This window comes from Gadus macrocephalus, chromosome 10 (genome assembly GCF_031168955.1).
Source record: "Gadus macrocephalus chromosome 10, ASM3116895v1".
Lineage (NCBI taxonomy): Eukaryota > Metazoa > Chordata > Actinopteri > Gadiformes > Gadidae > Gadus > Gadus macrocephalus.
The window spans coordinates 14366433-14392564 of NC_082391.1; the positions used below are offsets into that span (position 1 = coordinate 14366433).

The window sequence follows — 26132 nt, forward strand, 5'->3', positions numbered from 1 at the left end:
TTTGTGTGTGAGGACTACACACCTATAGATCATATCATCTGGGATGTATAGTCATCTGTGATGCGATGTCCATGGAGAGGGGGGGGGGGATGTGTGTGTGGCAGAATCCAAATTAAAAGGCCTCTGCCGTTATGTGGGGGGGGGGGGGGGTCTTAACGGTTAATACTGTCATTAAAAAGAGTACTTGGCTGGAGATAAATATGGACCACGATGACAACGGTGTGTTTGTGAGGGGTGGGGAGTGGGGGGGGGGGGGGTTGGCTCTCCGGGTTGTGCGTGTACGTGTGTGTGAAGTAGTGTGTGTGTGTGTTTGTGTGTGTGTGTGTGTGTGTGTCTTGTGCGTGCAAACTGGAAACAGGCAAAGGGAAAGATTCCACCCCCTCCCGCCCCCCAACCCAAGTCAGTGGGGGTGGCTGAGGCGGTCGGGGGGGGAGGTGGCTGGGTGGCGACAGAGTGATGAGCAGAAGGAGGAAGGAGAAGTGGAGGTGAGCTCCTTTCCGCGACAGACGCACCAGTCAGCATCAGCCCAGGGCTCCTCATAGAAAGGGTGCGATGGCTGGTGGCACCTGGAGAGGGAGGGAGGGAGGGAGGGAGGGAGGGAGGGAGGAGGGAGGGAGGGGGGGGGGGGGGTTAGTCACCATCCGGATGCCAGAGCAACAACCCCTGCCCACCTTTCACCTGCAACAATATATAGGACAATGACTCGTTCTGTGGATTTTTGTATCCAAGCATTCTTTCTTGAAGATCAAATGACCTTCTGGTGCACGAGAGACCTGCGTCACCAACACAATTAAACCCAGATTGCTGCTTTGTTCTGTGGACCTGAGAGTACACGAGTTGTAACAACGTCGCTGCAGAGGTCCCACCATCCAATCACCGTCAGGCAGGAAACCGGTGGCGTGTCTTGTGCCACAATAATATCAATAAAACAAGGCCCCTTTCAGTCGGTTCCGATACATATTGACGACTTTTTCCCATTTTTGTGAATGGGCAGACTACGTATCACGATAAGGTTTCCTTTTCTACTCGTGTCATGTCTGTTTTATTTGGGGCTCGGACACTATAAGGCCCCGTTGTGTGCATCTGAACGTAAGGCCGTTGTACCCTTGCAGGCTGCGTCTCTGTGGGTGCGTGGATCGTGTTCAGGACTGAGCAGTAGCTCCACAGCGCCACCCACCTGCTATCTAGAGATGTACGTGTAGGTACGCGAGGGAGATCGTCCCTCCGACTGTCCGTTGGTCGAGACGTTCAGGAAGTCCCAGATCAGGATGGTGTCGTCGTGGGAACTGCTGATGATCTGGAACTCGTCAAACTGCAGGCGGAACACACGGCCCGAGTGCTCCTGGTTCCACACACAGCAGAGGGAGGGAGGGGGGCTCAGTACACGGCAACACGGCGGGCTACGACGCGGGGCCACATGCAGACACTCACCACTAGCGTGCGCAGACAGAGGGTGCTGGCCGGGGCGCGGGGGTCCAGGGCGGCCTGAAGGTCCCACACTTTGATCTTACTAAGGGAAGAACAGACACAACAGGGTCAGACAATGAATCCACAACAAGGCCTTCATCCTTAAGGCCCCCACCCGCTACGACACCAGGCCCCCACCCGCTACGACACCAGGCCCCCACCCGCTACGACACCAGGCCCCCACCCACTACGACACCAGGCCTCCCACTACGACACCAGGCCTCCCACTACGACACCAGGCCTCCCACTACGACACCAGGCCTCCCACTACGACACCAGGCCTCCCACTAGTAATGCGCGATATAAAAGATATACGATATGAACGATAAAAAAATGGCCTATGATAGTGATTTTAATTCTATCGCTCTATCACGATAATGCATGTTGATGACCCAAAATAAAAAAAGAAAATTTGGTTTGGTACGGTTCCATTTCACATTGCAATTTTCGCAACAGTGCCAGAATTTGTCAACAAACCCGCATGTGTGCAAAGAACGTCAAATCATTGAACGTTAAATCATGTTAAATCTGGGGCGGGGTAAAGCATTAAAGGTAAAAAAAATAAAAAGGGGGAGAAAGCGCCGGTGAAAGTTAACAATCATGGATATCCAGCGTGATAACAATGATCTGCGGACCGGTCCAACTCCTTCTCCCTCATCCTGACTCAGAATGTGTTAAATGCATCTGCATTTTTATGTATATTTTCCAGCATACTTTTTATTTGCTTTTGTCGGACCGTCAGGTGAAATTGAGTCGTGGCTCACATGGAGCAAAGAGGAGACAGAATGTCTTTTGGATATCGGACCCAACTATCCAATAGACGTTCCGTCTCCTCTTTGCTCCATGTTGAGCCACGACTCATTTTCACCCGACGGTCCGACAACGTTCTGCTAATCTTGGAGCTACTGCTAATCAACCAATAATTCTTATAATGCGCGCGGCCGAGCGGGTGCCCGTTACGTCCAAAGAGGCGTATGATTTTTAGAACTTGATCGGGCCGAGGTGCGTTCGCTTTCACATCTCATGCGAACCGCACCAGGGTTCGTTTTGAAGCGAACCGAGACCACCTCTCCGGCTGGGTCTCGGACCGGCAGTTTGGTCCGTTCCCAAGTTTCATGGTTCGTATTCGCAACAGCCCAGAATGTCTGCACCAAGGGACCGATCTCGTTTAGTGCGCACTAAACACGGGAATCAATTCAAAAAGACTAAATCTGTATCAAATAGACAAGCAACGGCTTGGCTGTTCCGCTTTCACACGATGGAACACAACCTCCGTTTGATGGATAAAAAATATCACGTGAACGACAAAATTCCTAACAATCAATGATTGATCATCAATTAATCATACCCATCCCTAATTGTCATTACAGTGTCTGTTCCTTATCTAAAAAGAGACCAGTTTTTCCTGTTCTCTGCATCTTGGGTGGCATTTAAGAACCAAGGACTTAAACTAAGTGTAGTGCCTTTTAGAATGGTTTGCACTAAAGGAAAGAAACCCAATACTTTACGCTTTTTCTTTGTTAAAGTCTCTGCAGCTATTGTGCTTGAATTTTATTTATCCGCAACATTATGTTGAATGATTACAGTGTTGCACAATAAATGTTCTCAAAACGACATACTATATTTCTTTTTTTTTTTTAATACATTTAGCAGTTTGGCTTTCCTTAGGGTCTATGTAACCTTTTCTAAAATCGTTATTTTATGATTTTTATATCGTGAAATATATCATTATCGCAAGAGGCTGCAATGTATATCGCAATATGGATTTTAGGCCATTTCGCCCATCCCTACCTCCAACTATTACACTGTGCCTCCCACTACGACCCCAGGCCTCCCTCTACTACCCCAGGCCTCCCACTACGACCCCAGGCCTCCCACTACGACCCCAGGCCTCCCACTATGACCCCAGGCCTCCCACTACGACACCAGGCCTCCCACTACGACACCAGGCCTCCCGCTACGACCCCAGGCCTCCCGCTACGACCCCAGGCCTCCCGCTATGACCCCAGGCCTCCCGCTACTACACCAGGCCTCCCACTACGACCCCAGGCCTCCCTCTACGACCCCAGGCCTCCCACTACGACCCCAGGCCTCCCACTACGACCCCAGGCCTCCCACTACTACACCAGGCCTCCCTCTACTACGACCCCAGGCCTCCCACTACTACACCAGGCCTCCCTCTACTACGACCCCAGGCCTCCCACTACTACGACCCCAGGCCTCCCACTACTACACCAGGCCTCCCTCTACTACGACACCAGGCCTCCCTCTACTACGACCCCAGGCCTCCCGCTACTACACCAGGCCTCCCGCTACTACACCAGGCCTCCCACTACTACACCAGGCCTCCCACTACTACACCAGGCCTCCCACTACTACACCAGGCCTCCCACTACTACACCAGGCCTCCCACTACTACACCAGGCCTCCCACTACTACACCAGGCCTCCCACTACTACACCAGGCCTCCCTCTACTACACCAGGCCTCCCACTACTACACTATGCATCCAACTAATATACTAGGCCTCCACCTGTTACAACATCAGGCCTCCAAAAGTACAGTACACTATTCAGCCACTAGTGTTGGAAATGGCAATTTTAATCACTTCTTATAATCAAGGTGGCAGATTAAGAGTGTTGTTCAGGAAATACGAGATACACACTTTGCCAACTTGGCCTTGCCAACCATTATCGTGTTTGGCAAGTAGCTATCTATGGTTCATTAAGAAGGTACTTTATTTATTTTCAACCTTTGGATTGACTTTGAATTGATACAAGAGTGTTCCTGGAGACCGCCCTTTGGGTTAGCACTGGCTTTAAGGGGGTGACTCTAAGGGGGACCCCACCCACGTACCCGTCGTAGGCTCCGCTGACGATCCTCTTGTTGTCAAAGCGGATGCAGCGCACCAGCTCTTCGTGCCCCTCCAGCACACGCAAACACGCGCCGCACTCGATGTCCCATAACCTGTGACGGACGGACAGGGGGAGGACGTTAAGCACACACACGCGTTCATATTCCCGTTTCCTAAATCCTCTTCCTCCCGACCCCAGCGGTCGCTGCTCCGGACCTACCTGATGGTGTTGTCGGACGAGCCGCTGACCACCAGCCGGTCCCGGTACTGCAGACACGCGATCCCTCGCTTGTGGCCGTTGAGCGTGCGCACAAACTCACAGGTGCTGGTGCTCCACACCTACAGAGACCGAGAGGAGCCGCGAGCGTGAGTCACACGCCGACGTCATTCACACACACGCTATGGAATGAGGGCGCGGCGACAGCGAGAGGACGTGTCATGTTGAATCACAGGTGTGATCTCAGGGACAGCCAATCAGATTACGGCTGTGGACTTCCGAATGAAAGTGGTTGAGCCGCTTGTTGTTGGAATAAGAGGAACTACTTAAACAAAGAAACATTAATCCTGACACGGCTACAACCAGATAATGCGTCGATCTTGATTGGCAGGTTTATCTTTAATTTTACGACTCCGAAACCCGATGATGAAGTTTATCAAACGTACCGCCCTACCGGACGACACCAACCTTGACGGGAGCCCGGGTGATGTGGAGAACGGACCAACAAACAAACTGACTGAAACATAAATCCATCCGGTAGAGACGGACTGAATGATTCAGGAAATGGTACCCCTGCCATCAGCTAATGGTGGACCGATTTTTACTATTTGGCAGATTAAATAATTCAGGGTAACATATTAAAACCCTCTCCTGGCCGGTGGAGATTCCACTTGGGTACAGCATCTAAAATAATCCCCTCCAGAGTTTGGTCTATTGACCCAAACGTCAAAACATTAAGGAGTTTGTTTTGGACCCCGGCCCTCACCCTCGGCCCCCCCCCCCCCCCCCTCACCTTGATGGTCCGGTCCCCCGAGGCCGACACGATGTACTTGTCGTCGAAGTCAACCACGTTGACGGCGGCGCGGTGGCCAACCAGCACGCGGCGCAGGCTGATGTCGGTGGGCGACGCCATGTCCCACACGGCGATGGAGCGGTCCTTGGAGCACGTGACCATCAGGCCGTTGGCGAAGCGCAGGTGAAGCACCGCCTCGTTGTGGTGGATGAGTGTGTTGAGCACCTCCCCCGACGTCACCTCCCACACCCTGGGGGGAGGAGGAGGAGGAGGAGAAGATGAGGACGGGGAGGGAGAGGAGGAAAACAAAGATTGAGAGAGTGGGTGGAAAGGACAAATTCATAGCGTCAATTACGGCAAAGAAACACTTTAGCCTCTTGCTTGTACATAATCTTATCTCTCCATGAGAAGGACAGTCATTTATGATGGGCTGTCCAGTACTTCAACAACGTAAACCGTTGATCTGGGAAGTGTCCGTCCATGCTAAGTGCATATCTGATGTGATCATACCATTATGTATTGGTGGGATAGTATTGGTATTAGGGATCGACCGATATATCGGTCGGCCGATAATATCGGCCGATATTCGCGGTTTTTACGTGTATCGGTATCGGCCGATACGCGGCTGATTTTCGCCGATTTTGTTTATTTTTTATTATTATTTTTTTACTTGTTCTACCTCACCTGTTTTTACTATTTGTTAAATATTGTTTTTTATATTGAAGTTCAATAAATGTTCTGACGGAAGGACGGTACAACGTGCCGTTGTGTCTGTGGAACCAGCGCTCAGCGAGAGCTACCGCATTAGCTTTATTCTGGTCAAACCAAGCAGAAGCTCACCCACTCGAGTCCCAGAATTGCGCATCGACAGATCTGGCTTCTTTCCAATACAAACAACATACACCCTTATGATTAGCATGGAAAGATATGCAGGGTGAGCTACATCTCACTCACTTTGTATTGCCTGCTCCCTCACAGACTATTATTTCCCAGTGAGAATTCGAGCGGTACAATCCATTAACGACGTTCCCCCTACGATGGTCGGCCCGTGGTACGAGTGACACCACAGCCTGATCACTTCAGTGTGTGTACATCAAACCACGAGTCCTCATGTGGTTTAGACCAGGCCTCATTCATAATGGGGGGGGGGGGGGGGGGGGGGGCGCGTTGGTCCATACCTGACGGTGGAGTCCGAGGAGCCCGTTACGATGACCCTCTCGTCGTACTGTAGGCACAAGACGGAGCCCGTGTGTCCCGTCAGTATCTTCAGACACTCCAGGGACTGCTTATCCCATATCTGCAAGGTGGAGAGGAGGGGACGTAACAGAAGGTGTTATTATATTAGGGTTAACATGGAGTGAGAGTGTGAGCAGAATAAAAGGTGTTATTACATTAGGGTTCACATATTGGGTGAGATGGTGAAGATACTAAGGGCGTCATTATATTAGGGTTAACAAATGGAGTGAGAGGGTGAAGATATTAAAGGTGTCATTTTATTAGGGTTAACATATGAAGTGACAGAGGGAACATGTTAAAGGGGTTATGTATTAGGGTTCACATGTTAAAGGGGTTATTATACGAGGGTTCACACGTGGGGGGAAGGAGTGAAGATATTAAAGGGGTTATTATTTTAGGGTCACATGTGGCGAGAGAACATATTAAAGGCGTTATTCAATTAGAGTTAACATGGAGTGAAGATATTAAAGGTGTCATTATATTAGGGTTAACATGGATGGAGAGGAGTGAACATATTAAAAAGGTATCAAGATATTAGGGATAACATAAAGTAAACATATTAAAAAGGGGTTATTATATAAGGGTTAACATAAAGTTAACATATTAAAATGGGGTTTTTATATTAGGGTTAACATATTGTGGGAGAGGAAGAGGAGTAAGTAGGATGGGACAGTGATCAAAGCAAACGAAGGGGAGCGGTTTTAAAAGTGGTTCTGAGGTTCATACATCACATTGGGGTCATTCCTCGCACTGCATGTTCTAACCGATGCAATGCTCTCGCTTCATTTAGCCTCCTCGCCCGCTACACTGAGCATTACATCCACGCACAAAAGCACTACGGGCATGTTGGGCAAGGCATCAGAGCCTGGCCAACCTCGCCCTCACCCCCCACATTCTCCCCCGAACACATCTCCCCTATCGTCTGATCTCCTACTTTACCAGACCCACCTACCTAGACCTACCTCCCACACAATGGCATCCCTTGTTTCACTTGTTCTGCTTCTGTTTGCCTGGAGTAGGGGGGTTATGCCGCCAAACAAGTCTGTACAGGTAGCGTGACCAAGTACTCGTCATCGGGCTATTAGTCAGTCCTGCTCGGTTCAATATGAACCGAGTAGTTACAGCTGTAATAGAGTAGCTTTGTCGTACTTCTACCTTGAGCTTTTATTATTAAAAATCAGTGCAAAGAGACTTTCCGAGACCGGCGCCAGACAGGGAGGTCTGGGTGGTATGAAGTCCAACTGAACGCCGGTAATCCCGCTCTGTAGTCTTAACCCCCTACCAAGACTGACCCCAGCGCCGCCCACGGCAGTAGCTCTCAGACGATAAGCCACGCTGGGCCTGGGACTTAACAGAGAAATAGACGCAACACAGCCCACAGACTGAGACAAAGAGAGAAGAGAGAGAGGGGGGAGGGCTGTGCACAGCAATGGGAATAAACGCAAGCCAAACGTGCGTTCAGTCCCGGGTCGATAAACGTCAAAGTGATCACTTTCTCCCCCCCCCGTCCTCTGCAGCCACAGATCAGAGGTCGCGCTGCTGAAGGGTGTACCTTGATGGAATTGTCCCTAAGGCCGCTGATGATCTTGTCGTCATCGTACTGCAGGCAGTAGACCCCTTTACTGTTCTCGGAGCGACACTGGATCCTCTGCAGGTTGTGTCTGCCGCACCGCCAGTTCGCCTCGATGGTCTGGGGAGCGAGGGAGAGAGACAGGGAGGGAGGGAGGGAGGGGAGAATATTAGTCAGCACTTAAGGGAAGTCAGTGAGTGTACCGTGTCTGAGCGATGAATTGTGGTGCTGTTGCAGCCTGCGGCAAGGCTCTGTGATTGACAGGATATGGTGGTGTCGACGGTTGGAAGCAAGGCCCAGGGCCACGTGTGAGGTAGGGGGGGTTTGCAGGAGTACTGGAATAGCATTACTCATCGCGGGGGCTAATAACTTGGCTTTATTTATTAATAGCCTGTAATCAAGCTGCATGAGTAAGCGGTAAGGACACATTGAAGGAACAGGAATGCAGGCCTGGCTACTGGGACAGCAGACCGTTGGGTCAGCCTTCGACTGGATGTTGGAGCAGCTGTGCTCGTGAAATCTATGGTCCAATCCTTAGTGTATTCTTTTTTAATACAAAACGGTTTAAAAGAGAAAAGAAGACGCTAGTCTTTTTTTTTTTTTTTTTATTACGGTTAGGCAATGCTTAAAAAACAGATTCTAGGAAGATGATTCCCATGCAAGAAGATCTAGCACTATGACCTAAATATCTCTATTTACCATTCAGGAACAACTGGTACTTAAAAACACACAACCTGGTTGGTTCTTACTTTTTCACTGAAACTATCGCTTCTGTTTAAAATGCTTTGAAGTCAAACCGAGGTGGCTTAAGCACCATCCACCCAGAGCTGCTCAGTTAACCCCAGGATTCTACCCCCTATAAAGAGGGCTGGCGTGGAGGAATCGACAGGGCTGTAGGTTCAGTGTGGGTGGAGGACATCAAGCCAGGACACCATGTGCGTGGCTTACCTCTATGTCTTGGATGATCTTGGGGTATAGGGAGTGGTAGTACGAGTTGGGGGGGACTTCTGTAGTGCGATTTTTGAAGAGGTACTTCTCCCTGCAGGGTGAGGGCAAACGCAACATTGGTTGAGACAAGCAGAGGGAGCGAAACGAAACACAAAGACCCTTTATCTTAACAACGGAGGAGAGAGGTGGCTTATTATGAAACGCTGGTACAGTTCAGAACAGACTGAAAACTAAATATTTCTGTCTCCATCCCCTTTGCTCTGCCTTTGTTCATTTTTTGGTCTGGCTCCTCACAGGCCCAAGACTGTAATTACTGTTAATCTAGTTCAACCCTTTGGCAATATTGTCATTCTGCTAAATATATATTTTGTTTTATAGAATCTACTCTAATTTACAATTTGAAGTAACTGAACATATTTGGTAGAACTGTCTTTAATGTTGATAAAATACAATACGTATATACTGTAAGCTGTACTGTAGATATTGCTATATTATATTCCATATTGCAGTAGTTATTTAAGGCCCCATTTCCAGTGATCCCAGATAGGAATGTTTCAGGAGGATTATAAAGTTTAATAATTCCTTGAATTAGATCATAAAAAGTCCCATCTGAATCCTTTTGTGGGTTGAGCAACAACTTCAAGCACACAAATGAAACAACCTTTGCCTGCTCAGAAACAGTAGGCGCTACATTCTGTGTATTGAGCAACCCCAAGTCTAGCGGCAACATAGTATGTTGCAAAGCCTCCCGCTGTAAAACAAACATCCTCCGTTCTCTGTCACAATGAGCCTCTCCCCTCTCCCTCTTCCTCCCTCCATCCCTCCCTCAGGCAGACCCCATCCTCACCACTGGTGTCTCTCGGACAGCCCCTTCCACAGGGGGTCGGTGCGGACCATGCGTTCGATCAGCTTCTTCCAGAGCATGCCCTCCGAGATGACCCGCTGCCACTCCTTGCACACCAGCTCCGCAGAGCACAGCGAGCGGGCGTCCAGGAAGGACAGGATGTTCTCCGCTATGTGGTCCAGGCCCTGGGCTGCAGAGGGGGAGAAGAGAGGGCGATGTTCTCAGTCTGAAGGCGATGGGATAGTTTGAGGCGTGTTTGTGTGGTAAAGCTTTCACTCATTAAACTCATTAAAACGTGTCAATGCAACAAGCATTAACTAACAATAAGCCAACAGTTAATTAACTTGACTAATGGCCTAGTAATTATTTACTAATGATGTCTCGTTCACAAAGTGTTGATGTTTACCAATGGTGTTAATGTTTACCAATGTTGTTCATGTTTACCAATGGTGAACCCATGTTACCAACTTAAAATTATATACATTAATAGGGTTAGAGTTAGGGCTGGGCGATATATCGAATATATGCGATGTATCGCGAGATGTTCTCCAGGGGATGTATAAAATGCCCATATCGCGAACATCGAATATAAATTGGGACGCAATGTTTCTTTTTGCCGCCGCCGGCATACTCGTTGTGCTTTCACGCGACGGGGCGACAAGATCTCATACAAAGTGAACGTAGAGACGCGTATCTGCCAATCAGCGTTCAACAGCGTGGCCACTGAGTGACATGTGTAACGTAACAGCCAACCAGCGTTCAACCGTCAAACTCGGTGCAGTGCAGTCCGGGGTGAACTGCAGCACGGAGGAGAAAGTGATTGTTGCCGTTTGCGACTCCCGGAGCTCTATATATAATAATATATAATATAATATAATTGGTTATATAATATCACGGATAAAAGCTCTGTGCGCCTCCTGATGGCCGTAGCGTGGGGAGCTCTCATAGGGATTGGGCTTCTCGGGGTTTGTTTAACGCACAGCGTTCCCTTCTCTCGCTATTTCCGGTGGCTCTCTAAACTCACTCCCCCCGCCCATTGCGAGTCCACGAGATTCTCATGGACGCGCGTTTGTGACGTAGTCTGGAAGGCGCGCTGCTGTAGGTGCGTGTACCTCCGACTGGTGAGTGACAACAGCCAGAAAGAGAAAAAAGGATGGAAACTGAGGATTTGGTTTCGAAAAAGAATAGCACTGGATCCTTCGTCTGGCAGTGTATATATAATAATTATTATTCAAACTGTTAATAAATAATTAACGGTTTGAATAAATGCTGTGTTGGTAAATCTAACTTGCTGTGATTTTCCTTTTCTTATGTGCAAGTTCTAAATTGTTCCAATAGAAAGCACTGATGAGTTTAAACAATATGTTGTTTCATGTAATCTACATGCAGACTTATGTTTCAGTAATACTAGAATTATTACTGACGTAACATTATGCCAGACATGGTTGAATCGAGCATTTATGATGTGCTCTAGAGGAGATTCAAAATATATCGAGATATATATCGTGTATCGAGATATAGTAAAAAAATATCGAGATATTCATTTTGGCCCATATCGCCCAGCCCTAGTTAGAGTGTACCCAAACCTTACCTCTAACCCTTACCCCTTTGCTGATGAAATTACTTTCACTGCAATAATTGATTTTATTTAACGATTCATTAATTTAGTTAGCGTATATGCAGTCGGCAATCACTGTAGAGCTAGCTCTTTGAAGAGAATAGTAACAAAGTGAACTAAAATATTACCACGTCACCACATTTGGCCCAGGCGCATTCATCAAAACTTCTAGTCTAACAATATTTGCATGAAAATGGTAGGCAATATTTCAAAAGAGTAATATTTCCAATAATATAAGTTTCTAAATGTAATATACACGATGAAAAGGTGTCAAATGTGCTTCTTGTTAACAGTTTTACATACCCTTCAGACAAACAGTCAACCCAGGCAGGCTCAGGTTGACTACCCCTAGATGCTGTACGATAGTAACCTAGTAGTTGTGTCATTCGGGCTTGCACAACATAACAAAATTAAAACGTTGCACGCTGACTCACGGCTTCAATCTACGATAACATTCATCATTCTCCAATGAGTCAAGCGGAGTGGAGTGGTGGTTTCCACGGCAACAGCCCCCCGGAGTGACATATGGGTCCCGAAATGTGGTTCCATGACTGGATGACTCCACAAACATTACACACACACACACACACACGTGGCCTCAGAACGTGTGCTCAGACCCCGCTCACACCTGTATTTTTAGCCGCCTGGTTGTGGTTGCATCACCCCTGGGTAGAGCTGCGATGCCAACTGTGACGACCCCTCCATGATGCACCTCCATACAGTGCGGGTCGGTTTCCTCATCCGCATAACTAGACTACGACACACCTACTGTGTCTGTGCCCGTGTCTGTGTGCGTCCGTGTGAGTGTGTGTATGCGTGTGTACCTGGCAGCGCTGTGATGAAGTCCCTCTGCAGCATGGGTTTGAGGTAGGAGTTGATGTGGCCGTGCTGGTAGTGACACATGCGGGAGATCAGGTGCTCCACGAACTCCACCTGGTCTGCCTCCGACCACTGGTCAAACAGGACGATGCAGTGCTCCTTGTCCTTGTCATAGTTGCCCTCAGACGGTCGCTTGCGGGAGCCCGTCACCGGCCCGTTACTGATCTGGGGGAGCAGAGAGTAGGAACGAGGGGTAAAGCTAGCGCCGGGCGTAATGTTGTGGAAGGGCTTAATAACAATACATTGATTCAAGGGTAAGCATCATCACTTTGTTTTATGGACTACATTAATGAGCAAGCGAAAATAAATGGGATATAACCTCAAAATGTTCACATTTTGAACAATTCCTATAAAAAGCCAGAGATGAGACAAAAACGAAATAATGCTTTAAAATGAATGAAATTTAAATGAATGGTAAAAGTGTAATGTAAATACAATGACATTTAATATAATTTTAATTTTCTCTTTACATTCAAAGAGATTAATTTCCTTTTCAAATCTCTTCAACAACACATGGTCAAGGACATGTGTGGCATTCCAGTGATACGTTCACCACATGAATACATCCCTGGTGGCTGAGCAGTAGATAGGGGTACTAAAGGTAGGCTATCTGAATAAAATAAACATTTAACAGCGCAGCCGCTGGCTCATTACACACGGTCGCATACTGCCCCAAAGCCAGGTATCCCACCATTACAGTGGAGGCGGGGACAATGCTACGAAGCGCTGACGAGTGCCACGGCCGTGAACCCACGACCTCTACACTCGCTCACCTTGAGAACGGTGTTCTTCTTTGGCGACAGGTCGTCTACGAGGGTCTGTGAGTCCATGCCCGTGTTCTGCAGAAAGGGGGACAGAGCAGAGGGGACCACTGGGGCGTTAGTATAGGGACAGCTGGTGGGCTGCGGGTCCCGGGTCAAAGCCACCGGAGCAGCCAGGTAGGCAGCGACGTGTGCGTGGGCAGCACCACAGACAAAGACTTGCAAAATAATGAAGCCAACACGACCTATAGCGCCTTTTTTTGCAGAATCGTTCTGGCGACTGCATGTGCGTGTACGCAGATTCGCAGAAGGCCACACGCACATGAAGTAGACCAGGCGGACTGGGGCACTGCGAACGCAAGGAGACTTTGTGTGAGCTCGTGTCTGTGATGCAGGTGGAGTAGAGTCTGGACAGGAAATTAAAGATCACAGCACCTTGGGCACATCGGTGCAAGGGCAGCAGAAGAGGCTTCCCTGTAATGAAACCACATCTGATGTGTGGAGTGCATGCAGAGTCAATGGGAGGAGGCAGCGACACTCCGTACTTCACCTGGTTCCACTGCTTTATGGGCATGATTGAATAAGACGGGACTGAATTGTCAATTGGAAAAGCTAAATAGAAACAGCTTGAATGGTCTGCGTCCAGTAAAATAGAATAGTCATGCATATAAAAAAAGGACTTGCTCGTCAACGCCACGGTTAACATTTATTTTTACTCAATGCGATTTTCAATATTTGCACCAAATACTGCAGCAATTCCAAAACCTAATCTTGGCACAGATGTGTGCCTCATAAACACAAGCAAAATGTGCTCCTCACCATCATGGAGAACTATTTGAATACGTCAATTAATTACTTTAATATGTCATGTGTATAATACATATTTAGGGCAACAGTGGCATTTCTTCAATTGCTGTTGGTTGTAATTAGGGTCTAAGGACACCCTGGAGGGCTGACGAGGAAGGTCAGCTCCTCATTAGCCACCATCTGAATGCCTCATTGTGCTCCAAAGAATAACCCACTATTACGAGGATATCTTTAAGCCTCAGATACATTACCCCCCACAATGCAACAGCAACCGCTCAAGGTAATTAGAACGGAAACACATGACAACGACTCAAGAAACGCCTGAAGTTGGGCTTCTAATTTGGTCTATTTCCGGATACACATCGCAGGTACTCGTTTGAGATGGTCACAAATTTGACTCAAGTATTTCTGCGTTCTTGGGGTCCTTGGGACATGTTGGGCTGAATTGGGGGATCAAATATGGAATTTGAGCTTTCAAATGTCAGTGAGACCACTTGCAAGCACTTGGTTACAAGAAATACATCTCCTTTCAATTTGAATTAACCCACCTAAATATCAAATTTGCTGCCATTTATTTAATGTTGTCATTTTTAATACGCAACTTTATTTGTGGTTCAACTGTGCTGACAGCCATATCAGGCCATTAACTTGCTACTTTTGTGGTCCGAAACTTTCATTCCATATTGCCTATCCGACACTGCATGCATACAGGACCCCCAGCTGGGATGACACAGCCAAGGTCCCAAAAGAAAAGTTTCAGCAGGCAAAATGGTAAGAACAGAAGCTTGACCGTCCCCATTCAACAGACAACCTTCTGGTGCTTCCCAAGCAATAAGAGATAACATGGGCCGTGAACAACGGCGCTGAGGGCCGATAAAGATCCACAGCCGTGGTTGTCATCCTCCCTCACACAGTGCAGACTGGAGAAGCTTACTGGTTTTTGGTTCACATGCCGAGTGGGGCAAGACCGAAAGACATACAAAAAGGACAGACAAACAGGCAAGCAGACAGACAAGCAAGCATGGGGCCTCTCAAGAGTAAACCACCCACTTAAGCCCACACACCTGCAGGTAGAAGGAAACAAAACGGCTCGTCAACAGGTGGCCAATCTGTGGTACCCCCAATATCCTCTTGCCATTACCCTTAATGACCGAGGCTTTATTCCAAATGTATTTGAACTAATCTGCCAATGGAAAAATTCCTTCTGCCCATCCACTCCCGTGTCAAGTGTGGGCGACCAAGGAAGGCTTTGGAGGGGGGCCATGAAGGGGATAAAGGGAGGGAGGGCGGGGCAGCAGAATTTTAAGAGGAAAGAGGCAGAACCTGGTTGTGAGCCCGGGTGGAGGGGATGCACTGCAGGCACCTGAGTGCACACAAACTCTCAGCCACCGAGGAGCAGCACCGCCATTGAGAGCCAAGTACAGAGCACTGTGTGAGAGAGAGGGAGGGAGGGAGGGAGGGAGAGGAGGACGAGAAGTAGGAGGTACAGAGTATGAGAGGAGGAGGAGAAGAAAGAAAAGAACAGAGGCAACAGACCAGGGGGTGTGGAAAAAGAATGATGGAGGGAGGGAGTTGGTGGGAATTGGGGCAACAAGACCCATCGAATATCAAAATAAGAGGACATTTCAAACCAGGAGAAGGTTTGTTGGGGTTGTTTAGACACATGAAACACAAAAAAGTGGTGTGTGTAACCATTAAGTGTTAGGGGGGATGGGGGAGGTGGTGGGAAAGGGGGAAATCAGTATTAAAGCTTCACAGATTGGCAGTGAGTGTAGGGACACACAATGTCACACACAAAGTGAACTGGTGCACAGAATGTGTACACAGATGCATTATTAAGATATGATGCGATGAGGGATATGTGGAATAAGAGGAAAGGGTAATATATGATTTTTGCAACTTTCCATTACGACAGATACCCCATCTATCCCACATATCACAAATGAGTAGTTAGTGACTAACACTGGGGATGAGGGAAAGAATCCATGCACATAAACTAATACACTGACAGACAGACACTTAAATGTCAATCATATAGTGAAATAATTGTTATGAATGTAGTTTTTACCATGTTTTGTTGACCACACATAACCCTATGCCTTTTGGTTTTTAGGTTTTATTGCAACCATTAAAATGAAGCACCTGCCGTTATAAGAAGGACCAGGGGATGAAGTAATATCCAATTGAATTTAGTATAAGAAACATCAGAAACCACATACCTTTAAAGTAATTGGCTTAAGGGAACACATTTAAAAATAATAATAATAATGAACTATAGAAGCTCACGCACACCTTGCAATTAATATATTTCCTATGTAAATTCACCCTTCTGTAAGTCCTTCTAGTACTTGGCCTTTACTAAAATTCCATTTAAAAAACATAAATATGAAAGGTTATCCTTAATAGTTAAGGGCCCAATGTCTTACATATTGCAAAAATGTGGATACACCGAGGCCAGGATCGATTGGGACCAGATTCTGTGCAAGTTGTGCACCAAGTATTCTCTACCAAGTCTTCTCTAATAAAATAGTTGGCCGTCCGGTTAGACATCAAATAACAAATAATATGTTAATATTATACTTGGACCCATTCGTATTCAATGACCGATTATAATGCGGATGCTTTGGATAGCTCGTAGATAAACGGGTTATTATTGTTGACGCTAACGGATTAGCTGCTGGCTAACACGGATCAACAACCGGCAGCATTTCAAAAGATTCATTTCATAGTAGGATCTGTTTACACGACATACGGGTCTAGTTTTGGACATCATGACTGTCAGTCGAGGGGCTATGAAGCTACCTGCTAATCACGACAATGCTATGCTACATCCCCAGCAGCCACACACTTCCTTCTACGCACTTTCTAAAATATAAACACAAAAGCGTCCACCCACCTACAGCGGACAACAACACATTTAAATACCAACGACCATTCAACGAGACTATTTAAAAATGTTACACCAAGTCCAGTCAACGGGCTGCGGGGTAAGGAATAATAACAGTGCCTGCTTAAAATGTGAGCGGATGATCGCCACCTAGCCTGTGTGTGCTAGCTGGCAGGCTAGCAGGCAGGGCCCCGCTCCCAGTGGCGCAGCGTCACCGCAGTGGACGCTTCCCCGAGAAGCCTCCGCTCTCCGCCGCCGACGACGACGGACGACGGCTCTTCAGTCACTCGCCGCTGCGCTGGTTGAACATTATTTTTCACACTATCGGAAAAGGTAGAAATCCCACACGAGGCGTTTTGGAATCACCGAAGCTGTCGGACTTCCAACAGGACGTTTAACGCGTTAAACAAAACGCCTCGGTAATCCAGAGGCCCTTCCTCTAAATGTCTGGTTCCCCCCTCCTTTCTCCTCCACTACAGCCTACGAGCAGCTTTAGCTCATTCTCGGCGTCGAGTAGAAACACCGTCCCACTTTTAATTTATACCATTAATGAAAACATAGGATTTTTCGGAGAAACATACACACAAACCTCACCATTAATTCCAACGTTTTGTCCTCCATCTCCGGCTCCATGTTGACGATTCCCCCCCGAAACTCGCTCTGAAAATGGAAACCCAACCCTGCGTCGGCCGCCCGCAAAGGCAGAGACGTCATTTAGTTCGCCCAGCAGCCACACAGCCTGGCAGTGTCAGAGGGGTGGGTGGGGGGAGGGCACCGCCCACAGAACGAACAACGCGCTGATTGGTGGGATTGTGGTCAAAGAGGGCTTCGCTTTGTGAATATGTCTGCTGTTCATTGGCTTAGCGCAGTTTCAAGGCTTCCCCGGTGACTCCCCCAAACAACGGGGCAAATGGGTGAAGATGCTGTTGCTATCCTGAAGAGGAATACGCCAAGGCAGGATCAATCATCCGCATAGGTTTGCTGTGATGCTATAGGATGTGAGGTGTTCAATTTGTAGAACCGAGGTTTATCAATCCAAAATTTTAATACTAGCCCTGTGTGTTGCAATGCAAATGGCCCTTAAATGTGTTATGGGTAAAAAATGGGTCTTCCCGGTCCAGCCAATTGCATTCGTTCAATTATTAGCCTTGGCAGGTACACAGAGTGATAACCGAAACGACACGGTAGGCTTTATAATCACCAGGGAAGTTTTTAGGTTATCTTCCTCTGAATCATTTATTTACCATTTATCATTATGTTTAACGGGAATAATGGATGGGTCCACATTTCGGGCACAAAATAAAGAGCCAGTGCTATTTGTATTTTTTTGCCATCAACAATCCCATTATAGTGCATTTCCTGTACAATAAAACCCCAAATCTACAAAGACATTTGGCTAGAGTACTACCAGTATGCATGACATGGTTCTGTGCAGAAAGGAAATGTAAAGGTTGTCCCACTCTAAAGGGCTCATTGACTTGGCATTTATCCATGGACATTTGGATTAGAAAACATGTCAATAAAATCTGTCATTACAACTAGCATCTCCCCATACATCTACCCATTTCCGCCAAGACCTACAGACCATGTGATGCATTTAAAAAAAACAAAATTGGTTAATTGCAAGATAAATTAGAGGATAAAAAGTGGGGCTTTATCAAAAACAAATTGAGAGAAAATAAAATTACTTGACACATTGAGTAATGAAAATGGAAAACTAAAACCGGGAGTACCTCGCGAGTACCATCACAATAGGGGCTGCGCCAATGAAGAACACAAAGTAGTAACAGCTGAATCGGCCACGGCCCTGACAACGGATTCCAGAAGGATTAAGACCACAGCCATAGAAGATGTAGAAATGGTTTTCAGCAGTTCAAATTTAATACTTTGTTCCCCCTTTCTCTACAGAAACCCAGGTAAAAAAAATCCCCCACTCTCATAAAATACAACAGCAGCAGTAACCAGTAAAAAAAAAAAAAAAAAAAGATTGAGAAGCAGAGGGGGGGGGGGCGGGGGGGGAAGGGGAACACGGTCTAGGTTAAGACGGGGGACAGGGAAGAAAGGAAAATATATTTTCTATGTGGAAGTGTGAGTCCAAAGTGGTTCTTCAGACGCAGGGGGCCGGGGACAGCGAGAGCGCTGGGTACTTGCTGTTGTGTTCATTCAAAATGGAGGGGAGGGGGATAAAATGAACAAAAATGAGTCAAGTCCAATCCAACTAGGGGAAGGAACCAGCACTCTAAGGCAGGGGTTTATTCAGGAAGGGTGGTCTCCCTCTCTGGACTGAAACCGATACTTTACTCCTCTTCAGCCATGTGTTTTTTTGGGTTCCTGTGTGTACATATTGGAAATGTGAGCACATGTCTGTGTATGCAACCGGGTTTATTGGCATGTGTGTCTTTATTGTGATCGGCTCAGCTGCCCCTCTCGTTGCTGCAAAAGAGAGGAGGTCTTTTTCTTTCCTTATTTCTTCATTCATTTCATCTTTTTTTTTCCTCCCAATATCAGTCCCCGACTACCTAGTAGTCATCCAAATCAAACAGCTCATCGTCCTCTCCCATGTACTCCATGCCCTGGAAGTCCACTCTGTACCGCAGAATACCTGAGAAATACAAAGACAAGTCTCAGCAGAGTGCAAATGAAGACACTAAGTAATTCTATATTTATTTTCAAAATAAATTATAAAAAGGAAATCACTTATTCTATAGCCTAATTCCCATTAGAGCCATGGGATGCCTATTAGTGTTCAAAGGGAAATGGAAAGCCTGAATTCCGCCAACATCTGGCTTCAAAGATCCATTTAGGGATCCTCTAAACTAATAAGGAAATCCACTTCGGACTTCCAATGCTCGCAGTGGCTTTTTCCAGGGTCGGCGAGAAACACTCACCCCCGATCCCTCCGAAGCCCTTGACAAACTGGGACCCCTCCTGGCTCTTGTCCGTGACTATCTCCAGAGTGGCTCCGAACGTTTTGTAGTTGTTGGCGAACCACTCCAGTAGGGGCATGCTCTCGATGAGCTCATGTTCCTGCCCGGTCTATTTCATTAATTCAAAAAAATGGAAGACAATTAAGAAAAAAAATAAAAATTGTTCATTGAGAAACTTCAAACCGACCACTTAAATTAACGTCAGCCAGACTTTAGTAGCTCAGGATTGTCCTCTCACCTCCTTGTCTGTGAAGTGGGACTTGTCTTTTTCCTGCTCCGGCGTTAAATACAAAGTCTTCTCGTCTAAAAAGGCAATAATCATACCAGGGGTTAGAGAGCAGTAAGGACGAGCCATGCTTGGCCTGGTAATCCACATTACCATAATTGACTTTTATCTTCATATTATTATGTTCATAATTTACTTTTATCGGTACCGTTTTCGGATCCGTTGTTCTGCTGCTCAGCCCCGTGCAAGCGCAGGATATAGCGCATCGTGTCCAGGTTTTCGTAGACTATGAGGATCTCTACAGCACCCATCTCCAGCGCTTTTAGTGTGTCCTCCACGCCGAAGCAGTATTTCCCCGTGTCCTGGCTGATCTCATCAAAGTACCGCCCTGCATAGATAGGTAGGGAGAGATATGAACAGGGAGTCAAGCAACGAAGAACCGCAGAGTCGTCAACCCCTCGCCTCCAATCCCAGAATTGCTGACCCCTGGTTGGAAGGTAACCCACCAATGAGCTTCTTCTCCTGGATAAACTTGACGTTGGACAGGACCTCCGCCGAGAGCTCGATGGCTTGGTTGAAACCGTTCTCTCCACCGTACGAGATATCCACTAGCTTCAGGACTTTCGCTTGTAACCTCTGTTAGGCAAAATGGATAAAAACAGAGGCATCTACGGTTAAAAACAAAATTAGAAACAGGAAGTTTAATAAACATACATAAAATAAATGTATACACTTGGAGAGCAACACACACGCATACATATACATATATATATATTATATACATACACACAAAATGTTTTTTATAGCCAGGCAACGCCACGCACTCTTGTTTGGCTGCTAGGGAATTTACCACTTTGTTGATGGAAGTGCTTAAAACCATGAAGTGAAAGTCTGTATAGTCCGCCAGCACTCACTGAATGTCGCGAGTGCTCATTCGCATTAAAGTTAACTGAAGTTTAACTTCCATGTGCTGCATGCTAGCCTTCCCACAATCCCTGAGCATGGGGGTGACTGGGAGGAGAGTTCCCGACTCCAGGCCACGTGTTTGGAGGGGCCGAGCCGCAACACCATGTCCACACTATACAGGTTGTTCATGAAACATTGGTCCAGCTTTATGTAAAACAACAAAAATAGACTTACGGGGTCAAACATGTCTGACTGGCTGAGCTCGGTCTTGAAGTCAGCCGATCCGGCCAGGACCATGCCCGCCACGTTGACCTTGTCGTTGGAGACGAAGAGCTGGACGGCCGTCTCCGCCACCTTCCGCACGTAGTTGTGTCTCTTCTCCATCCTCAGACGGGCGAAACGCAGGGCAGACTGTCCTCCTCTGCCTAGAATGAAGGGAGGGACAAAGAGGCAAAAAGGACAGAATGACCACAACGCTCCCCAAATATTTCAAATGGGGAGGGCGAGAAGAACACAGCTGCTATTTGTGTGGAAGACCCGTGTCTAAAGTGCACGGTGGACAGCAGAGATGGCGGGGAGCATGGCGGTGTGGTGGTGGTGAGCCGTACCGTGCTTTTTGGGCAGGTCCACGGTAAACTTGTGCAGCACTTCTCTGGTGTTGCCCTGCAGCGTGCCGAAAAGAGCCCCGCTACCGTCAATCACGATGAAGCCAAACTTGCTGTCATCGGACAGAAGGGCCGTCAACGCCTGGGTAAAAGGGGGGGGGGGGGGGGGCAAAGGGGAGATATTTAGACCGTGCCATGAAGCAGGGAGGGGAGGAGAAGGAAGTTTCAAAAAGGCACACTGGACTGCCATTCGTACCTCTGTGTGGAATTTGTTGTCACAGAGGTACAGAGAGGTGTTGATTGGCTTGAAAGGCTCAAAGTCGATGTTGACCTTCTTCTCTTTGCCCTCCTCTGTCACGATGGTGCCACAGTACACCACCAGGCCGTTAGGTGGCACTAAAGGGGGCGAAGGGCAGAGAGGGCATTAGAGCACAATAATAAGCTGTTGCAACGGCAAACACAACAGCAGCTGCTGCTGCTGCTGCTCTGAGGAGCATTGCCACGAGGCACAATGGGTTATAAAGAAGTGGAATGTGGTCATTATTATTGGAGGATCAAGCGTATTAACGTACACGCCAAGGAACCCGTCTGATATGAGAGGAGACTTGAGTCCAGGTCTAACAATGCGTGAGAGATTGTGCGTAGCAAATTATAAAAATGCAACACGGCAGTGCATGTTACTAAACTATAACCAAATGATGAATCCATTGATGATACCTATTCATTTCCGACTCAACTTAAACTGCCTGGGGGACGTTAAAGCTGATAAAAGGTAGAGTTTTTATGGAAAACATGAATTGTCTGGGTGACCCCAAACTTTTGAACAGTAATGTATATATGAAAAGGAATGAATCCATAGAATACAACAGAACCTGAAAAACCCAGCAAATGGAGATGGAGAAATTCTATCATCCCAATGTACCTTTATTGTAGAGTTTTAGCCTCTGCTGTACAGAGGTGATGGCCCCGAGCACCGACAGTCTGTTGACTCTGCTCTTGATGTTGGAGGCCGTTCCAAACTCATCTGCCAACATCTTGGCCACTCTGGATATCTGGTCCTTAGGGGGAATGATCAGTGAGATCATGCTGGTCCCGTTACTGTCGAGACAACAAAAGGGGAGCTGCTGTTAGGTATATGCTACAGTAGAAATACAAAAACACACAATAGGACTTCAACACACGTTACACTCGGCCACAAGTATGTAATAACACCCCAAAACCACAAAAGCCTGAAAAGAATCACCACAATAATTATGCTGATCTCACTCAACATTGCACTGTAATTATCGGGTAAAAAAGGAACTGCTCTTAGATTCTGGCCTAGTGTACAAAAAAATTGATACAACATGCATAAGGTAGGCTACTGTTATACAGAAAGCCTATAATCATAAGCCCAATTCTTGGAGAGGTAAAGAGAAAGGCAATTCACCTCTTTGGCAAAGTGATGGTATTTCTCTGTATTCATAATGTATAGTCATAGGCTACTGTTATACAGAAAGCCTCTAATCATAATCCCAATTGCTGAATAGGTAGCAAGAAAAACATTTCACATTGTTGTTAAAACACTAATGATCAAGGTTGGAAAATGAATGTGTTTATTGTCAATGAGGACAATGGCTGAATTACTCTCCAAGATTAAAAAATCAAATACTTTAAATGTAAGAAAGACCAAAGTCTGGTTTCACCTATTACCTGGAAGCTAACTGAAGGGTAAGAGGAAATGACGATGGTACTTCAATTGCATACTATTCAATCTCTGTCCTTGACACCAAGGACTGTACTTATGTTTCACATATTGCGTCCGTATTCACTACCTGTTCAAAATGCAAAGCACACTCGCTGACGCTGCTTGTACATAGTTAACAAATGAATGTAGGACAAATGGTCAACCCTGTGGAACATAACAGGCAGCAGACCACAGGACAGCACATTCTGCGCAACGCCAGATTGAACGCTGTTCTATAACAAACAGCTGGCGCGGTGAACAGCTCCATGTTATACCCATCCTATTAGATAACGTTACGACGACTATTCACTTCGAGCCGCAATACACCAACGACAAAATTCAAGAGTTGACAATTTTCCCACCGGCTTCTGCTGGCTCGTTACCGTGGTTAAAAGTTAACAAAAAAATGCTAGGCTAACAACAAGCTATGATGGTCGCAAGGAATTATAAAGTGAATCGTCCATCATCTAACCGTGTACCAGGACCCAAGCCACAGCTTGACTGTTATGTGCGTTATGTAGAAGTCTTTGGACACCCATTCAGTACACCCATCCGGTCCTATCCCCAACGTGGTCTTGTCAAAGAATCCCTACCGCGGCCTGCTTCTAGAAATGACGCCGACTAGCAGACCCCCCAGCCGGGTTCTCTATGTATACATGGTACCATACGGTCTCCTCAGTTGTCCTAAAAACACACACCGGGGACGGCACCTCTCGGTACTCGTCGCTGTCCACCGGTGTCGATCTTGTGCCGACACAGCAGCGGAGCCTCAGCCCGTATGTAGCGCGTTTAGCACACGGAGCTAAAGTAAGACAAGTTAGCTAGCTAGCTAGCCGCTAGGCTACCACTCCCAGATTCGTCTCAGTCCTCCGACATCCAGCTGTAGCGGCGCCGGCACAATCTCCCCTGCAGCGGTTTACCTATTTTATAAGCATCCCCACACCACGACCCCACCGACTCACCCGCGGGCGGCCTCCAAACTTTTGATCAGCTTCTTGATTTTCCATATCTCCACGTTCCTGTCCGCCGCGCTAGGGTCGTCCGCCATCTTCCTGCTGTAATCGCTTCAGCACCTGAAAATACAAGATAGAGAAGAAGAATATCATCCCACCGTAACGACGGAACACAGCGATCACCCCCGTTTGGCTTAAGAGGATCGATTTGACTGGAACAACAAGCCGTCTACCTCTCCAGACAAGTGGCGGGTGTCCCGTGTAGCACCTGACCAGTGCTGGTGGATGGACGGGCCGTAACGGAAAGACTCTACCCTGGCTACCCCTGGCAGTAAAGTGCGCGGAAAAAACAGGCCCTAAGTGTTCTTCCAGGCCCTAGTGTCCACCCCATTCATTATCTAACCGGAGTCGGAGACGACCTAGATTCCCCGTATTCTCCGACAATAATAGCCAAACAGAATATTAACAATATTGAGGATCAATTTTTTTTGATCATTTGTATCAGCTCATGAAACCCGTACCTGCCTCGGACACCACCGCTCCGCTCGCTATCTAGTTCTTGCGCTACGGCTGCCGAGCCTCGGTGGTAGAAGGAATGACGTTGCCTTTCCAGCCGGTCTCTCGCTTCCCCACACTGCGCGTGGTCGGTACGATGGAGCTCACATGTGGGAGGAGGAGATTAGAATGTCGGTGTTCACTTCCTGGAAACCGCATAGAAACCGTAGACTAGACGTGGTTGGTTCCCATTCGGTCGATCGCAGGATTGTAGGCAACAAGTGGCGTGAAACTGTTGTCAATTATGGGACCGGGGCGTTTCTACCTTTGGATACATTTGAAGGGATTTTTTTAGTTTGATGCGCGCTACAGTAGGCAGTACAGAGCATGTACCGTCCACATAGGTACGTCCTTGCAAGGACGGATTAACATGACCACGGGCCCTGGACACAAACCAGCCATGGACCCCTACCAATACGCAAATACACGCACTAGCACACCGAATTTGGTCGCATATTATAACTCATGCAATCCACAGTCACTCACATTATAATGCGGCGCGTAGCCAGGAGTGAGAGAGAGAGAGAGAGAGATTGATTATCTAACCCCGCGGCTGTGGGCATGCATAGTGCCAGCCGCTCGTCTTAATGGCAGAACAACATGGAATCTGTCAGGTTAATATCATGACTTTAAATGACTTCCTTTAATGAATTTCGTTAGTTTAAAATATAAAGAATTGTAAAATAGAATTTCCATGAGGTTGTTCGGTCAGAATCTGATGGATCATCAGTAATAAGTAAGCATACATAACTTTTATAAAGGGAGCCGTGAAGGAGACTTTTCTTTTTCTTTAATTTATTTTTAACATTGCCCAACGTAAAATTAGGACATCTTATTTTTACCATAGGCCTACATTTGTAAAACACCAAAATGCTTAGCAACAACATCACAGAACAGGCTACCACAGTTAAACATGTCTTACCTAAATAAGCTGCCTTTTCCTGGACTTTTTGGAAGAAAAGTCATTGATCAATTCATCGAAATCCAACTCCCGGACGAGTTCTGATTCAATGGCAATGAGTGACAGATTGTTCAAGCGTCACTGTATCATCCTTGTCCGAAGTTCATTTTTAATTCTTGCCAATTTGGAAAAGGCCCGCTCTCCCTCGCAGTTACTGACAGGTAGGGTCAGATACAGTTTTAATACAATGAAAACGTTGGGGAATGTTGACTGTGTAATCCACACTCGAGAATTGTTTTCAACAGCTTGGAGGATCGTAGTTAGCACTAGCATCCAGCGCTATAATATCTGCTGGATGGACGTCTATAGGCTAACTGATTCCAAATTTTTTTCGTTCTCGTTTTTTGTTAAAAAATGTTAAGATGGACGGTATTTGTTGTACCAGGGCAGTAT

General features: G+C 47.0%; 2 protein-coding genes across 10 annotated transcripts; both read right to left on the reverse strand.

Moving 5' to 3' along the window:
• Positions 1-6: 6 nt before the first annotated feature.
• Positions 7-17634, reverse strand: LOC132465837 (F-box and WD repeat domain-containing 11-B). Of its 6 annotated transcripts, none has more exons than XM_060062673.1 (14): positions 17475-17609; positions 15317-15421; positions 13205-13264; positions 12371-12605; positions 9932-10118; positions 9085-9175; positions 8119-8256; positions 6509-6627; positions 5331-5580; positions 4541-4659; positions 4323-4433; positions 1432-1510; positions 1178-1342; positions 7-566 (listed from the first exon to the last, which is right to left on the reverse strand). In XM_060062673.1, exons 1-13 carry the CDS (start codon positions 17592-17594, stop codon positions 1181-1183), a joined length of 1776 nt encoding a protein of 591 aa, XP_059918656.1. In that variant the 5' UTR covers positions 17595-17609; the 3' UTR covers positions 7-566; positions 1178-1180. The 6 variants fall into 6 exon arrangements, with proteins under 6 accessions (XP_059918656.1, XP_059918657.1, XP_059918658.1 ...); XM_060062674.1 differs by having other exon boundaries at positions 12371-12590; positions 13199-13264; XM_060062675.1 differs by lacking the exon at positions 15317-15421 and having other exon boundaries at positions 17475-17634.
• A 431-nt stretch (positions 17635-18065) lies between these two features.
• On the reverse strand, positions 18066-24987 carry LOC132465839 (eukaryotic peptide chain release factor subunit 1). Of its 4 annotated transcripts, XM_060062680.1 has the most exons (13): positions 24745-24881; positions 24457-24548; positions 24233-24343; positions 22467-22642; positions 21801-21940; positions 21548-21686; positions 21174-21364; positions 20540-20669; positions 20230-20421; positions 20046-20110; positions 19769-19916; positions 19400-19482; positions 18066-19211 (listed from the first exon to the last, which is right to left on the reverse strand). In XM_060062680.1, exons 3-12 carry the CDS (start codon positions 24316-24318, stop codon positions 19400-19402), a joined length of 1350 nt encoding a protein of 449 aa, XP_059918663.1. In that variant the 5' UTR covers positions 24319-24343; positions 24457-24548; positions 24745-24881; the 3' UTR covers positions 18066-19211. The 4 variants fall into 4 exon arrangements, with proteins under 4 accessions (XP_059918663.1, XP_059918666.1, XP_059918662.1 ...); XM_060062683.1 differs by lacking the exon at positions 24457-24548 and having other exon boundaries at positions 20242-20421; positions 24745-24902; XM_060062679.1 differs by lacking the exon at positions 24457-24548 and having other exon boundaries at positions 18066-19482; positions 24745-24987.
• Positions 24988-26132: the final 1145 nt, after the last annotated feature.